This window comes from Python bivittatus, unplaced genomic scaffold (genome assembly GCF_059951505.1).
Source record: "Python bivittatus isolate LINGU-HERP-01145 unplaced genomic scaffold, Pbiv_v1 ctg000480_np1212, whole genome shotgun sequence".
Lineage (NCBI taxonomy): Eukaryota > Metazoa > Chordata > Lepidosauria > Squamata > Pythonidae > Python > Python bivittatus.
Window position 1 is genome coordinate 42,339,199 of NW_028277075.1, and position 17,986 is coordinate 42,357,184.

Here is a 17,986-nt window from a genome sequence, read left to right on the forward strand (position 1 = left end):
TGGGACACACACACATCCTCCTAATAGCTCTTAAATTCTGAGTTAATAACTTCTACATTAGATCCCCCCCAATTTTAACTGTTAAAGTATAAACTTTTAACGTAATTCTTAAATTTAGTTCAAAATTGTACCACAAAATCAGGATCTGTCTCCCAGTCATCACCACCATCATCCTGGCTCAGAGTGATACTGTGGCCTGCTGTTGCTTTCCACATCTGTAATATCAGAACAAGCATCAAGGATATTAAATAAAGGTTTAAGGATTTTTTTTTTTTAATCACCCATCTACCACCTTACAAAATAGCTTTTAGTTCCACAGAATCACAATGTATTACAAACAGATTCCATATTGTGCCTTTAATTGTCTTTTCAGTGATTAGATACTGCCAATAACGTTAGCTTTTATAGATTTAATTGATGTCAAATTATTGCAAGAAAATTCTCAGGCTAATTTTGGAAAGGAGAAATATTTTAAAAATCCAACATCTAAACATAATTCCTGCCATCATTTCAAGGAACATCAATACTTAGATGCTTAATTCGTGCACTTTTTTAAAGCACATTGTGAACACAAAAAGACATCTACCTGGAGAAAACACTTTATAGGCCTTCTTGTTCAGCTAATTCACTTCTGTACATTTACTGCTGGACAATTTTTCATTTCTATCCATTGCAAGTGCAGAAAAGTGATTAGGTTAGATATTCTGCGTATTTTATGCAAACAAACTTCCACTGCCACAAAAGCTATCGTGCTAGAAAGTGCAGCTTTACCAAGTGCTCCAGTACAACTCTTTCTACTCCGAGAGAACTGAAGGTGCACCAAAATTCCATAAAGTTAATTTATGACACCAAAATATTTTCCCACAAACACAGCCAACCAAAATAAGGTTGTGGCCTTCCCTGTATTTACCCAAGAGAAAATCCTAGTTAATTCTCTGCAGCAGCTTACTTCAGAGAAAAACATGGTGGGATTAAGCTGCAGCAAATTAAAATGCAACCTTCAGAGATTCAACTGAGATCAGAGATGCTGAACTGTAGGAAATATTTTCAGCTTCTCTTCCATTCTAGGCTTCAGTTTCATACTGAAGAGATGCTGAAGATTCTGTTCCAACAATAGCTCTTCCAAAGTTCCACCAGATGTGGTTAGCAGTGCAGGGGCTTTACATTTCCTATACTGTACCCTTTGTTTTTCCAGCTAATTTCCTCCCAGCTAGGCTGGAAAGAGCTTATCCATGCCACACAAATAAGTCACCAATGACACAGCAAATTTTGGGGGGGGGGCAGAATGGAAAGCTCAGACAACCCAAGAGCTACTATCAGAGCTACTACCACTATTCTGGCTACTAACAGAGAGGCAGCCAGAGAAGTTTAGATTCTATCCAGACCACAGCAAAGAAAGGAGAATGGTACATGATCTGTGGAGTCATATTTGGAGAATGAGATAAGTGGTATAAGCAAATTAACCCAGATTATCCAGCAGTTATGATTCCTAGCTGATCTGTAATGTAAGAGAGGAAGTCACTGCATTTGTGCAGGAATCCCCATATCCAAGGAAAGGATTTCAAGAGAAATTTAATCTTTCTCAGTAAACTCATCCCAGTAATTGTCAGTGTGACCCGTTCTAGATATTACAGGAAATCTTTCCTGTATCATTGAGTTAATCATTTGAGTCTGAGGTATGCATTGATTTTATGGCTAAAAGATGCAACTGATTCTATGCCTTTAAGCAGCCTAGCATGCAAACTGAAGCAGATAAAACTAAGTATACTGACCCAAGTTATTTATTAGGAAAATTTCCCCAGATCTAGGCGGTGTGGAAATTTCAGAAGTAAAGCTGTCTCAGCTAACTACAATTAACCAGAATAGGTGCTAATTTAATTCAAACTCAAGGAAGGTAATGATTAGCAGTGTGGAATTGGCACCAGGGAGATCTGTGTTCAGCCACAGAAGCTCACTGGGTGACACTGGACCAGCTACTCTCTCTTAGCCCAGCCCAACTCAGAGGGATCTTGGGAAGGGGAAATGGGAGGACAGGAGCCTCATGTATGCTGCTGTGAGCGCCACGGCTGGCTGAGGAATACTGGGAGTTGAAGTCCACACGTCTTCAAGTTGTCAAGGTTGAGAAACACTGTCCTAAACAAAAGGCCAGATACAAATTTAACAAACAAAGCATGCTGGCCAACTGCAAAATCTTTTCTGCCCCCCCCCCCAAACACTTTCTCTCAGTCCTTCCCTTTCCAGTTTGGCCAATATTTCTGACAATCCAAACTGGCCCAAAGATACATTTCGCAATCTCATTTCTGATCATGATTTTGAAATGTGGTCTGGCTCCCATAATTATTCAGCAATAATGTAACATCGTCTTCAAAACTGAAAAATAGCGGAGCACCAGTACAAGAATGAGGAACATACATTCCTGCAGGGCTTTCGTAAATTCAGTTTGGTCATGAGGTCCACCCTGAATTGTAAATGGCTAACCAAGAAAACTTATACATGAAGGTCACTGACCCTCTGTAATCCAGGTGCAATTATTGCAACAAGAGTCGAAGGGAGTAATAGGGGAAAAAACTGTTAAAAGCAGCCAAGAATACTAGGAAGTGTATCTTAACAGAGTTAAGTTTGAGTTCAATTTTTCTACAGATACATACTTTGCACTGAAATCCCGAGAAACCAAGATTGAGCAATATTACTTTGATCTTGAAAATTATTAATGTATAGATAAACGACCACCCCCTTGATATTTAGATGTTGGCTAACCTATTGCTGTACCATTCTCAGCCTGGATGAATCAAATATCGCTCTACCAGTAGCCCATGAGTAAGATTTTGTGTGACTGACTGAATCACAAGCAATGAAATATCCCAGAATTTCAATTCATTTTAAAGCAAACATAGAAAAGAGCAATGCCCCCCCCCCATTCCAAAACCAGGTACCAGATGAACTCCACAATTTATGTCCACAGAAGCAACAAAACATGCACAACTATGTATGTGGATTTGACATATGGCAATATCCAGAGTGAGCAACAGCACAGCATACCTAAGACAGCTAACTGAATGGCTGGCCTCCATGATTTTCCAGCCCACTTCTCACAATTTTTTTGTGAATGCATCCACAGAGGCACTACTTAAAATCATGAAGGAGCATCTCAGCTCCCAGTGAGAGATCCTCACCTAGTCTTCTAAAATAGCACAACATGTAATAGTAGCTTGAAAGCATGTATCCTTTTAGGACCTTTGAGTTGGCCTAATAAAATCACTGCCCTTCCCTAGAACGTGGATCATTTTTTAAAAAATTGGCTTTACTTCCAAGAGAAAGAGAGTCTCCATCTTGAGGATTTCCAGTTTTTAAAAGGGCGTCCTGCCTAACTACCTCCAAAGGGATCTTCAGGGAGGAAGCCAACCAACTCCCCTCCCCGCAGAGCCAGCCAGGGAGGTATTAGTCACGCGCGTGCAGACACGACCCGTTTCTCCTTCCATATCCACCCTACCTCGTGCTGCCCAAGACGGCCAGCTCGTCCTGCCCGGTGAAAGAGGAACCATCACCGTCCTCTCGTGCTGTATTAAAGGAGCAGGGAGAGCAGGCAGCTGCGGCCGGCGGGCGGGCGAGGAATGAGCCAAATCGCATCCTCCTGCCCGCGCTAAAAGTCCCTGACTGGGCAGGGAAGGAGAAAGAGCTCGACCCCCTTTGATCGGCGGCCTCGCTGCCGGAGAACAAAGAGCCATCGAAGCAGGGAAGCCAGGCAGCCGCCGGGATGCCAAGCGGCACCCCCGCCGCCCCTCGAGCTTGCTCAAGAGACGGAGCCCGCCTTCAGCCAGAATCTCAGGGGCGGCCCCACCTTGGGCTCTGCATCAGCGCCCCGCTGCTGCCCCGATTCCGATCGCGGAGCCGCCAGTGAGCTCCAGACCGCCAGGCCGAGCTTAGGCTCCCCCCTCCCCGTTTTTGTTTTATTCTCTCTCTCAAACAGCCCCAATCCCGGCTGCGCCACCCCGCCGGCAAAGAGAGAGCCGCTAACAAGGGGGACGGAGGAGCCGGCCGGCCGGCCCGCCCTGCCCGCGCCACCTGCGGAGGGACCAGGGAGCCCTCGGCGAGGTCCTGGGCTCCTGTCACTTACTTCGCAGCCAGCCCACTACCCGCTGCCCAGGCGCCTTCCTTCCCCGACGCAACGCCTGCTCCTCGCTATCCTGCTGGCACTTCCGAGCTCCGCTAGCACTGCAATTTCCGCCTCTCCCAAGATCCCGTTTCCTGTTTTTCGGTGTGGCGCGTCATCAGGTGGGATATGGCTACAGCGACCCGACCGTGGTTGGCCTTCAGCGCGGGCTGGTGGGAGGCAAAGGAGCGGGCTCTCGTCGCGGACCCGGCCTCTGCATCCGTCCGTTCCCTTAAAAAAGCTCCCGGGCTTCCCTCTTCAGCGCGCCCGCTTCTGCCCGCAACGCGGTGGCCGGTCTACCGGCTCGCTAGCGGAGCATCTGATCTGCCATCCCGCACAATTTAAAGCCGCCTTTGCTTTGAGAAACAATGCGCCTGCGTCGCCGAATTGACAACGTAAATGGGAGGGGGGGCGGGTGATTAGCTTTCACTTCAATCGACCCTTGCGACTCCTCTGTGGGTTTTCTCCCCAAAGGGCATCCCGCTACGGCGCACCCCTAGCCGGAGAGTTGCGGGCCCATCCGCGCACATCGAGCAGGGCCTTCGCGAATGAGCCAAGGAGAGGCAAGTTCAGCGTGATCGGGGCGAAGCGGGAGCGCTTGCAAGGGGCACTATTACTTCGGTGCCCTCCTGGAAATCCGTCGTCCGCCTCAGGTTCCTGGAAGAGTGAAGCGCTGTCTTGGATTATGTCGGGCATGCGCAGAAATGTTTCTGATTTTTTGGTTTTTGAAGAGATAAATGTAGCCTTTATTTAAAAGTAAACTGCATTTATCTCACACCTGAAAAAGCAACACTTGCTTGAGATTGTGGCACGAGAATGGCTTTTTTAACACTAGAAATGATTAAGGAATACCTTGCTTTCATACTGGAAATCACTGATTTTTTTAAAAAAATCATAAAATAGTTAGACTTGCCTAATGTTAACTTAACCAGCCTTAAATTACGATATTAAGCAATCAGAGAGAACTCATAAAACATAATTACAGCAAAAAAATGCCAAAAATTCTATAAAAACAATCTGATTTGATTCTAGGATTGATAGGGCTTGGCACTGGCAATTATATTTTATTTATCACATTTGTGTAGCCATCCATCTCCCAAGGGTGATTCTGGGTGGGTCACAGCAACTAAAATAATAAAAAATATAAATGAACACAATATACAGCTATACTGAAACAACTATTAAAAGTTAAATAAAACGTAAAACATATACTAAATTATGAATTTAAGTATTCATAAATATAAATCACACACTGCAAAACAGTATTAATGAGAAAAACAAGAATATAAAAATTATCCTAGAATATAAAATTGATTCTTTTTTCTAATTACACTAAGTTCATAATCCTTTGAATATTTATATGATTATTCTAAATGAAATACTAGCAATAGCACATATACATATAACATTATGACTGTTAACTACTTGGACCTTCGGGAAGGGGCAATGTACACTTTCCTTTGCGCTTGCCCCCAATTTCATCTGTAGCCCACAGTTCCTAGCCATGCTGGCTGGGGAATTCTGGGAGTTGAAGTCCACCCATCTTAAAGTTTCTGAGGTTGAGAAACTGTTCTAGCATCCCTCCTCCCATTCTTCCCTTCTGTTCTTCTTCCATCCACCATAGTTCCTTGGGATGCATCACTGACACAGACCTTATCCCCAAGCTTGTGGTTTTGAGATGATGAGAGATCCGTCTCTGCCTTCCTTTCATTCTTGCCAAAGTTGTGTAAACCACCTAATCCTGATAAGCAACAATACTGACTCAAAGGCACAAATGCACACGCACACACACGCACACATGCGTAACACAGAAACTGGGATAGTTTAAGGGTATAATGATATGTGGGAATGACCTTGGGAGACAGGAAGAAAAGCCGCAGACTAAACAACGGTCAGATAAGAGGCAGTTTAGCCCACAGAAGAAATGGGAATGTAGCATGTGAGGTTCAGCCTGCACCGCACGCCTAGGAACTTGCCCAGCCGCGCTTTAGTCAATTTCACCGCTGGAGCGCTGGCGCAGAAAGAGGAAATGCGAAACTGCAAGCTAATGAATGGGCCACCTGGCGCCACTTCACTAGTCTGGAGCGGATGCGTTGTGTTAACGCCGCCAGAGGGCCGCGGGCGCTGTAGACAAAGGAAAGATCAGCGAATTGAGGAAGAGATCAGTGCGCGAGGGGATGCTCCCGGCTGTGCGCGCGGCAGAGGCCCCAACAAGGCAACGACCACGCCATAGGCAACAACAATCAAAGAAACAAGAGAACTGGGCTGAACCTGCCATTCCAGTAGAAGGGGGGGATTGCAGGGGCAATCTGCAGTCTAATTTGTAATATGTAACCTAGCAACGGGGGATTGAGACAACTATAAAGGAGTAATGTAAATGTGCCAAGCCAGTCCTGGCTTTGCTTGTGACTGCTACGTTACGCATGAGTAAACCTCTTTTGTGAACCACACGTGTCACGGGAGTTTCTCTGTGGCAAACCTTACATAGCAAACATCTCAGAAGGGGCCATCCCTAGTTTCTTGGACTGTAAAGGTGAGGAGGGAGAGATGTACTTTCAGACTTGCAAGATTCTGTTAATGTAACCTTACAATGAAGTTAGAGGTAGTACTTCTGGGTGTGCTTCTTGTATGGGCTACCTCTCAAGGCTGACAAAGGGAATAGAGTTACTTTTGGTCTACCTCACATCTTTAGATCTTGTTTGCTTCCCGCCCCCACCAATGCAATACAGGAGGATAAACTTAGCGCTCTGTCCAGATGATCCAGAAGGTGCCTGTCATCTGAGGATGACTAGATTGTTGCCTGCTTGCTAGAAGCACAAGGTGATTGGAAAGTGCCCAGCTGAGCACCAGGCTGATGGAACCACTGCCTAGAGGGCGGTCAGGCAGGACATCAGTCCTCTGTCATTGCAAGGCCTGTGATGTTACACGTGGAGGTGTCCACCCTCATATAGTGAGCCATGGTGTTTTCCTGGTCATGGGCATTCAGCATCTAGGGGCATGGAATGTCATGGCTGGGGATGAAATTCCCAACTGCCTTTCTCCTTGTGTAGATACTCTCTCAGTTGCCCTCAGCTTGCTACTAAACCACATGGATTAATGTAAGGTTTTGCTGGCAGAATAAGGGCCTCAAGGGGAACTGCCCTACATGTTGCAGGCAGTTCTCTTTCTGCACTCATTTTTTCTTCTCTCCCTCTCCCTTCCCTACCTATTGCTGCCTGCCTATTGAGTCAGATATTGTGAAGCTTTGCCAGTATTCTTGTGGTGCAAGGGCTCATGGAGTACTAGGAATTTCCTGTCTCCACTGGGCAAGGCACCATTAACTCCTAAACTGCCAACTTATAACCCAGTAGTGTGATTATGTGTTGCTGCCAGAGACACCAGTAAGGAAAGTTGATGGGGTTAGCTGCTGTGTACATCAGGTGTGTCATGGGAGAGGACCTGTAAGCAGTCTAACCTCTGCTGCACCATATAGAGTATTTGTGGCTAGAAATCTAACTTGGAAGTCCATTAACAATATTAAAAGTAGAATTTGTTGCTGGGTTGCATGCACACACACCATGGGGAAAGAACCACAGTGATTAGCATACTGTGTGAATCCAGAAGTCTATCCATGCAGGAAAAGCTACTAGCTAAAATAGTTCTGGGCAGGAAAGAGGCCCATCATATGGAAAAATCCCCATACACCTTTTGAGGCATTTTTTATAAACTTCTGTCAATTATTTTGCTTTACATGTTTAACATATTTTCCGTCTTTGCTTTTACACTAGATTTTATTCAATTTTTGTTTTAAAACACTTTCAGGAATTGTAAATTGCTCTGGGATTCTCTGCAGTGTGAAGTGGTACAAAAATAATTTTAAAATGTTGATAGTTGGTGGTATAATAAGTTTATTACTAAATATACAGTATGAATTGCAGTTGGCCTCAGCCATGGAAATGCAGGGACTTCGTGATCTTGTTTGTCCCTCCCATGTTAACAAATCAGATGTAGTGATAGGCCTACGTAATGTAATGCAAAATGACGTCATGCAAATGTAAAGCAGAACTGCTCTCTAATGAACTTCACAACATTCACAAGCTGGCTGCCTGTTAACACAATTTGTTCCAGCCACAACCACTGCTTACTTACCTGGCTGACTGGATAATCAAAAGGAACTAAAAGTCATTCCCAAGTCTTGATTTATGCAAGCACAGCTTCCTAGGCTTAATGAGGTAATTATAGTATCAAAATTGTTACTAAAGTAACATAAATAAGAGTAAAAATCATTTCCAGATTGCAGCTGTAAGGGATTCATGTGCTTATGACAACTGTCTGGGTAAATATGAATACAGTAATCATCTTGGCATTTGCAATGCATTTTATTTTAAACTGCTGCATGTTACTTTTATTGTTTTATTTTATAGTAGACAGTTTTATGGTAGGTGATTTCACTGAACAGTTTTATTGAATATTGTTTTATTATTTTTGCTTCTGTGCACTGCTTTGGAGAAGCAGGAGAAAAAGCAGCATAGAAATCAATAATTTATGCAGCTCACAAAAACATTGTGGTCAGAATGAGTGTTTGTACTTGCTGTTGTGCCAAAAAGACAGATTAGGGGATGGGTAGAGGGGAAATTATCCCATCTGGACCCCAATGATGAGAAAAAAGATGCTATTTAAAGGGAATCTGATTGGTCATTTTATATATAGCTTCAGTATGATCACTCCAAAGATTAAATTACTTAGTCTTAATACCTAAAACTCAGATTAAAATATACATGCATACCAGAGCTACAAATTCTGAGCAGTAAAAAATTGAGTTTGCAGCATTTCTTTGCTGCTGATAGTCATCTGCCTTTGTGGAGCCCAGATCTGGTAGCTCTAATGCATACAGTAATTCCTTGGTATCTATCATTATAACAGAGGAGAACATCTATTGAAATTCAGATTTTAAATTTCTTGAGCACAAAATCTTTTGATCAGTTTATATATTTATACAGTATATTATATTACATATTTGCAAACAACTGACTTCTAAGGTGAAACAAATCCTATAAAATTGCCTGTGCCAAGAATTTCAAATATTTTGTTCCACCATTTTAGTTTACTGTTCAATTATTGTTTTAGAATATAGCTTTGAGATAAAGTACAATTGTAATTACTTGCTTTTGACCAAACTTAGCAACTTTTTGTTCTGACATTTATCTTTAATTAAAAAGTCCTAATTTTAATCAGTTATTTCACTTCACTTATAAACTTGTAAATAAATTGGTAATTAAAAAAGCAGTTGCTTCCCTAGAAAAATTAACTATGTGTTCAGTCAGTATCAACAAATGTACTCTGTAAATACTGAGTGTTAAACTGTTTAATAATGTACATGGAAGTCCACCTTTTTAAAAAAAATTGTCATGCTCATCATTTTATCTTTCTACTTAAAGAATTTCTGACACTCCCTGTCAGCTTCCTCATTGACTTTGCTTGTGGAAAGCTGGCAGGAAGTGTCAGGAATCTTCCTTCCTTCCTCCCTCCCTCCCTCCCACATATAATATAGGCTTGCACCATTTGCCCTCCCCTCACGGCCCTCAGGAGAGCCCTGGTGAAGCTGCTGCCTCCTTCTCAGCTGACCAGCAGAACTCCCTGCCACTTTGCTGGGGGGAAGTGGAACAAAGGGAGCTGTGGAACATGAGGAAAACTGCGCCCCCGCTCCTCATTCTGGTGTGTCCCCAAGGGCCGCTTCCCTTGAGGAAGAGGGCTCATCCATTGACTGCCAGCATCCCCCCAGCCAGCCTACCTCGCCAGCTGGCATCCAAGTCACTCCCTCATCCTTCCCTCAACACCCACAACCATTGAGAGATTTCAAATTTCTGCCTCGTTTCCAAAGCAGTCTATTGCCACTTGCCCTTCAGGCCTTGCCACCAGCTGATTGGGCACAGCAGACAGAGGTGGTGGGGAAAAGGTTGGGGATATGCCCATGACGATCATGTGACCTGGATTGACCACGGCAGTGCAGCAGCACAGCAGTGCTGAAGCAGCCACAAATTTCCCAAATTTCAATCCCATGGGAGTAATGGGTCCCAGATTTTGGACACATTCTGTAAGCCCATTTGAGGTACCTTGGTTCAAAAATTATTGCCCTATGATGCACCATTTCACCCAGTTGAAGGTTACAGATATGAGAGTTTTAGTAATATATAATTTTTTTCTATGTTTTTGTATTAGAATGCTATTTTGAAATGGATTTGGACTTTCAAAGGCATAAAGCAAAATGAATTTATGTAAAGTACAACCTTCATGTTGAAGAAAAAAATACAAAACTCATGGCGCAGAACTTTTGCATTTTACAAACATTTGGCAGTATGGTACAGGTCTTTGGGAACCACAGGGAAGGGTAGGGCTAGAAGGCTCCATAGGCTGCTGGAATTCCCAATAGCAGGGCTGACAGTAAAGAATGTGAAGCAAATGCCAATTTGTTGGATCTGAGTCACCAAAGGAGATGATTTATCTTTGAAACAAAAAGTAATTTTGATGCCTATTTAATGTTGAGAGGGAACTGAGGAAAGAGCTAAGAAAATGTACACTTTTAAAATAATGTTGGGTTCATGTTTGCTGTACCTAGCTTGTCAATATCTCACTGGGACTTCTGACAGGCTCAAATTGTAGTTTTTTTGCAAAGCAAATTAACTGCTATTTTTGAGTGACACTACTGTGTCAGGGGCAAGAGGACACATATCAAGGAAAATAGTGTTTTTTAACTGAAAAAGTAAATGGGAAATAGAATTAAATTTGAGCTTGCTTCATGTTTGCTTTCTCTGCTTCACTTTTAGGTGACAATTTTTGGGATCTCAAGTGCAGCAAATAATTTTTATTGATAGTATGTAAGAGTACAGCAAAAAGAAGAACAACTTTTGAGTGTACATCTGTATGTGGATTTGAGAATAAAAGGGGTAAGGCTACATGGTTTTGGAAGAGATAGTACAAAGTAAAGATTACATGAGGGGAAAAACACTGACTTTCAGTCTTTGGCTTGTGACACCTAACCCACTGCTTATTACTGATGCAGCCTTTGGTGGCAAGAAAGCTGTCCATACCTACTATGGACAAAGGGAAGCATGAATATGTCACAAGAAATTTCATTTGAATTAATACCTGAATTACCACTTTAAAACACCTCAAGCCTTTTCACAAGATAACAGCATTTTATTGGCAGTGGAAAAAAATGCTTTAGAAATTTATTGAAAGAAAGCAATAAATAATACTGTGATAAAAATAGTTCAAAGTACTTAGACTGTACATAATTTGTTACATTATCCAAGGTACATATAAGGTTAATAGAAAAAATAGTAACAATGAATTTAAGTTGTACAATTAAAAAAGAGCCAAAACCAAAAACAGAAAAAAGACATGCCATGTATATTATTGCATAATAAATAATGCGCCATGAACCTCCTCCTTGCTGGCTTCATAAGATGCTTTTTAAAAGTGAATGATGCATTTTCTACCTATACTGTTTGCAATGACTAAAACTATTAACAACTAAAAAGTCTGTCCAGATTTTAAAACAAGTTTATAAATATATCTAAAAGATGACATAAGAAAAGTAAGGCCTTTTTAATAGTTGCACTACTACATGCCTCCACTTGTCATGCTCTCAGCATCTTTGTCAAGAGGCCACAGTGCATCATGATTGGTCCATTAAAAGAACTGCATCAATGTCTTTTCACAAACATTTTCACATCAAAACACAGAAAGGGAGCACTCTTCGTTGCATGTCAAGTACTCTTAGTAGCTATTCTTGGTTAACAGAAAATATTTCCACTTATGGCTTGCTTATGCTCAATCAATGAACATAGACTGTACAAATACAGCCACAAAAAGTAGTTATAAATGACCACACTAGGTCTCACATGTTTCATAGTGTCCTAAAAATTCCCACATTTTAGAATGTAAAGCAAATTATACTAAACAAAAGCCTTAAATAAGAATACACACTAAATAATCAAATGTTATGTGTAAAAGGTACAGTTCTGAACGGAAATGGAATCAGGTACCATGCCTGCTTGGTTAATAAACATATGCCTCTCTGAAAAAAAGGAATTATTTAAATTTTTAGAGCTAGCTAGCATTTTCCAAACGGCAATATATATATACTGCTTGGTGTCATGATGTTTTTACAAAGATTGTGAAATTCTTTTCACCTTCACTTTATTAAAATCCATTACTGATAATTACAATAACTGCATAATTTACAAAAAGCCCTATATTACTTATAGGACAGATACATACAAGCATTACAGTACATTCAGATGAAAAATACTAAAATTAACATATAGTAATAACTTGATTGACAGACAATACTAACAGAAAATTAAGGAATGGGGCACACATACACCCACATAACTATAAGAAACATTTAATCTAAAATACTTTCTTTATAGTACTCACAAATTTACCTGCTAATTAAAAACTCTGTAATAAAATATTTCAAAGTGTTGATTTAACAAGTATTAACAGATTAAAGATTTCGGTTGTTTCCAAAATATGGTCATTGAGTTCAAAATGGTTCAGATCATCTGTAGAAATAGTGAGGATAAACTGAAAGTAAAATAAACATATTAGTTTCAGAAGAAAAACACAGGAAATTACCATTAGTATAATGAAACAAGGAACAGCAAGTATGACAGCAGATAATATTGTTACCTCCATCTACCCCATTTCAATCAAGAAAGATGAATAAAACGCTCTCACAGTCTGATTACTTATCAAAGGAAAGTGGAGAATAAACTGATCAAATGTACTCCTCACCACCCTTTCCCATGATAGCTAGCAATGTGAATGGCTTCACTTACTACGTGACAGCATATACAGGCTACAGGAAATGGCTATACATTCTCTAAGCTGTCTCCAGCCTCTCAAAATCAACAGTAAATCTGACACACCAAGAATCAAGATGCAATGAGTGTTTTAAGATACCTGGGGCATATTCTATGGAAGTCTGACAGTACATTGCTTGGATCAGAATAGCCTGCCTTAATAGCAAAAGCATACATGGTATAAGCGGTGTATGTGGCCTATATTCTTATACGTGCTACCTCCACCAAAATATATTTAGCAGAGGTAGCAAGTATATTTAGCAGCAACAAGAAGCTGCTTTATTTACTTATCTATTTAAGATAGTAGTATTTCCTCAAAGCAAGAATTTCAATAATCAAACAATCCCTTCATAGCCTTTTGCTCATTAGTGATAAATTATGCAACAAATATATAATTGTTGTATTCTATATATAAATATAATGGATTGAATCAGATTTGCTCTAAGAATGATAGGCCCACTTTATTCATGGGGTGGGAGAAGCTTCCTGTGAAGAGGTCAGGGCAATGATTTTTATTGCTTCCCCCTTCTCTACTCCCTCAATAGAGTAGCTATTCAGGACACTTGGGGGAAGAAGAAGCTGGTGAAAGTCACCACCTCAGCCTCTGTCTCTTTCAAGAGCTAAATTCTGCCAAATGCATTTATATTAAATACACTGTAAGCTAGTTACATTGCACAAAATATAGGTGTGCAAAACATCTAGTTTCCATAGTACATGTCCAGACCAGGCTTGACATGAAGGATGTCACAGGTAGAGGGTGTGGATTTATTCTCCATAGCACCCGAGGGTAAGAAGCTTTACACAGAGAGATGCAAACTTGAAATGAGGCATTTCCTGACTGCAAGAGCTATTGGACAGTGGAACAGTCTGCCTCCTGAAGTCACGAGTGCTCTATCACTGAGGTTTTTCAAGAAAAGATTAGATAGCTATATGTCTGGGATGATCTGAGGATTCCTGCCCTGTGCAGGAAGTTGGACTAGATGACAGGAATGGTGATTGGTTTGTGTAATCTGCAAACTGCTTTCTAAATTCATGACTCTGAATATTACATAATATTACACAATAGATTCCAGTCATCCTGATCTTCAACATGCCACAGATAGTCATTGGAATAAAACTTTAAACATAGTAAATGTACGTTGTTCATCAGTGTATCACTTTTACTTACCAATGAAAGTCTTTAACATGAATAAGTTCTTACTGTAGCAGAATCCAATCTTTGTGTTGCTGATACATTGCCTATTTCAACAACCAAGAAGACATGCAGAATACAGCATGCGGTTAGTATTACACAAGAAAGTTACAAAAGGTTAGCTACACAGAATGTAGCATTCCTGGTTATATCTTTGCTTTTGCAAGCTTCAGTGTATATTTGAAATTACTTCATAATAAAGCAGGTAAGTTTTGAACATACTGAATGCATAATTATTAAATGGGTTTTACTGACTGAGCTATACCCCATCCCCATTCATCTGAGCAGGCTAAAATAATTTAGTTTCTCATCACAGTTCTAAAAAGCCACAGGACAAAGGCAGAACACATGGAAATCTCCAAGGCAGGCTGGGAAAGACTCCTGTTTGAAATCTTGTAATTCCAATACAAGACAATTATTTATGACCCTATATGCACTAGTCTTTTAACAACATTTGGAGGGGAGAGTGGGCAGTCAATCTGTAAGATGCAAGAGGCCTCTCTCTTATCTCCAGATACCAGCTTATATCTGTACTTCCTTTCTAAATATGTTCACTAAGTTAAGACAACATAAAACATAATAAAATTATTTTGGAGATTTAACTACACCATGTAGTTAAAACATTAACTACAATTTTGAAACAGCCAAATTTGCCTGCTACTGTATTTACAATTGGCATCAGTTACTAGTAAATGTATCCATAAAAAATAAAGCTTACAAATCTGATCCTAGTAGAAAAAAGCTGGAGACAGGTACTTAAAAGTCCAAATTAGCCTGGCACATTTTGTAACCCCTCATCAACCCATAGACATTTAATAACTGCCTGCAAAAAGCAGTCCCTAGGATGTGAATAACACATTGAATAAGGCAATATATACTATGGTTTTTAAATCATATTTACTATGTCATTTTTATTTCATATAGACTTTTTTGTCTTTCAAATCCTTTGATTTCCTTAGAATTAGGAAACTTGTACTTGAGAACAGAATCAAAGTGTGTGTTTACAACAGTTTTTTTACATGCTTTGCCCTGATGGACTGGACATCAGGATATATAGAAAATAATATATTTTGAAATTTCCACTCTATACAAATTAATCACTGAACAGGAAAGGTAACATTTTCTTATTTGGGGCTAATAAAACCTCCAGGTAGTTAGGGAGAAATGAAAACAACTGCACATTATCAAGATGGGAATCAAGAAGCAAGGTAATAAAAGTTGAACAGGACAGGATTATCACTGAGAGGAGGACTACAGACCAGAATTTTAAAATAACATTTAAGACAGTGCATGAAAGGAAGGGCTGAAGATAATACATTTAACAGTTACTGCTGCAGAACAAGTAGTCTATGCTCTGGTATTCTCTCATCTGGATTACTGCAACGCGCTCTGTTGGCCTGTCCTTGCAGGTAATTCAGAAGCTGAAGTTAGTGCAGAATGCAGTAGCAAGGCTATTATTCAGAAGACCCTTCAGAGGCCACATAATACTGGTCTTACAAGAATTGAACTGGGTTCTTTCATCTTGCTGGTTGGAGTTCAAGGTTGCTGTAATATTGATTAATGGTTTAGACTCTGATACTTGAAGGAGTATATACCTGTCCAAATGTTGAGGGGGCATGACAGCATCCTCAGCATCTCATGGGTACAAGAAGGGTGTTATGTGAGATAGGGTTTTCTCTGTCATGGCTCCCAGCTGCACAACCCATCCCCTGGAGGCTATTATCCACCTTTCAGTGTTAGATAAGGACCTTGCTTCTTGTTGTTGTTTAGTCGTTAAGTCGTGTCCGACTCTTCGTGACCCCATGAACCATATTGCGCCAGGCCTTCCTGTCCTTCACTGCCTCCCTGAGTTTGCTCAGTTTCATGCTCATTGCTTCAGTGATGCTATCTAACCATCTCATCCTCTGCCGTCCTCTTCTCCTTCTGCCTTCAATCTTTCCCAGCATCAGGGTCTTCTCCAAAGAGATCTCTCTTCGCATTAGGTGGCCAAAATATCTGAGCTTGAGCTTCATTATCGATCCTTCCAATGAGCAATCAGGGTTGATTTCCTTTAAGATTGACTGGTTTGACCTCCTAGCAGTCCAGGGGACTCTCAAGAGTCTTCTCCAGCACCACAGTTCAAAGGCATCAATTCTTCGGCGCTCGGCCTTTTTTATGGTCCAGCTCTCACAGCCATACATTACTACTGGAAAAACCATAGCTTTGACTATGCGGATCTTTGTCGGCAAGGTGACGTCTCTGCTTTTTAATATGCTATCTAGGCTTGCCATAGCTTTCCTCCCAAGGAGCAAGCGTCTTTTAATTTCATGGCTGCAGTCTCCGTCTGCGGTGATCTTGGAGCCCAAATAAATGAAGTCTGTTACTGCTTCCATTTCTACCCCTTCTATTTGCCAGGAATTGATGGGTCCAGATGCCATGATCTTAGTTTTTTTAATGTTGAGTTTCAAGCCAGCTTTTGCACTCTCCTCTTTCACCCTCATCAAGAGGCTCTTTAGTTCTTCTTCACTTTCTGCCATTAGGGTGGTATTGTCCGCATATCTGAGGTTGTTGATGATTCTCCCTGCAATCTTAATTCCGGCTTGTGATTCTTCCAGCCTGGCATTTCTCATGATGTACTCTGCATATAGGTTAAATAAGCAGGGTGACAGTATACAGCCTTGTCGTACACCTTTCCCTATTTTGAACCAATCGGTTGTTCCATGACCAGTTCTAACTGTTGCTTCTTGGCCCGCATACAGATTTCTCAGGAGACAGGTAAGGTGGTCTGGTATTCCCATCTTTTTAAGAATTTGCCACAGTTTGTTGTGATCCACACAATCAAAGGCTTTTGCATAGTCAATGAAGCAGAAGTAGATATTTTTCTGGAACTCTCGTGCTTTCTCCATGATCCAGCGAATGTTGGCGATTTGATCTCTAGTTCCTCTGCCTCTTCGAAACCCAGCTTGTACATCCGGTAGTTCTCGGTTCATGTATTGCTGAAGCCTAGCTTGTAGGATTTTGAGCATAACCTTGCTAGCATGTGAAATGAGTGCAATTGTGCGATAGTTTGAGCATTCTTTGGCGTTGCCCTTCTTTGGAATTGGAACGTAAACTGACCTTTTCCAATCCCGTGGCCACTGTTGCGTTTTCCAAACTTGCTGGCATATTGAGTGCAGCACTTTAACACCATCATCTTTTAGTATTTTAAATAACTCAGCTGGAATACTGTCATCTCCACTAGCTTTGTTGTTAGCAATGCTTCCTAAGGCCCACTTGACTTCACTCTCTAGGATGTCTGGCTCAAGGTCAGTGATCACACCAGCATGGACATCAGGGACATTAAGATCTTTCTTGTATTGCTTGCTTCTTATTCTCACACTTAAGATACAGTGTCCATAGACTGGCCATGCCTTGCTTCTTATTCTCACACTTAAGATACAGTGTCCATAGACTGGCCATGCCTTCTGTCCCTTAAATGCCTCTCTGTTAATGTTACTATGATCATTATTGTGTCTTTTTTTTTTTTAATTACTTAGTTGTACCTTATTATCTTGCTTTTTAATAAATGACACAAGATATTTGGAATAGTGGGTGGGCCATAAATATTTTCAATAAATAAATAACAAGTTGCATTTTAGCATTTTCCTGAGAAGATGAACTGAAATTATCTTATTACAGCAGTAAGCTGTAATAAGCATTTCTATTTTTTTTTTCTTCTGTCAAAGAGACTTTTAAATGATAAAGGCAACTGAAGATTTCGTTAAACCGAGTACATGGAAAGCCAGTTATTAATACTAAATAAGCAAAAAATACAAA

General features: G+C 40.8%; 2 protein-coding genes across 8 annotated transcripts in view; both read right to left on the bottom strand.

Moving 5' to 3' along the window:
- CTTN (cortactin) overlaps positions 1–4,251 on the bottom strand; it is a 28,871-nt gene extending 24,620 nt beyond the window's left edge. For both annotated transcript variants that reach the window (XM_007438056.4, XM_007438055.4), the window contains exons 1-2: positions 4,115–4,251; positions 132–215 (exon numbers count right to left, since the gene is read on the bottom strand). In XM_007438056.4, the coding sequence (XP_007438118.1) occupies positions 132–215 (84 nt within the window). In that variant the 5' untranslated portion in view covers positions 4,115–4,251. The remainder of the gene's footprint in view (positions 1–131; positions 216–4,114) is intronic.
- Positions 4,252–11,312: 7,061 nt separating this feature from the next.
- Positions 11,313–17,986, bottom strand: part of PPFIA1 (PPFI scaffold protein A1) — a 57,788-nt gene continuing 51,114 nt past the window's right edge. For 2 of the 6 annotated variants that reach the window (XM_088145812.1, XM_088145810.1), the window contains 2 exons: positions 14,168–14,238; positions 11,313–12,721 (listed from right to left, as the gene is read on the bottom strand). In XM_088145812.1, the coding sequence (XP_088001938.1) occupies positions 14,180–14,238 (59 nt within the window). In that variant the 3' untranslated portion in view covers positions 11,313–12,721; positions 14,168–14,179. The remainder of the gene's footprint in view (positions 12,722–14,167; positions 14,239–17,986) is intronic. The other 4 variants (XM_007438058.4, XM_007438057.4, XM_088145811.1 and 1 more) reach the window with 3 other exon arrangements.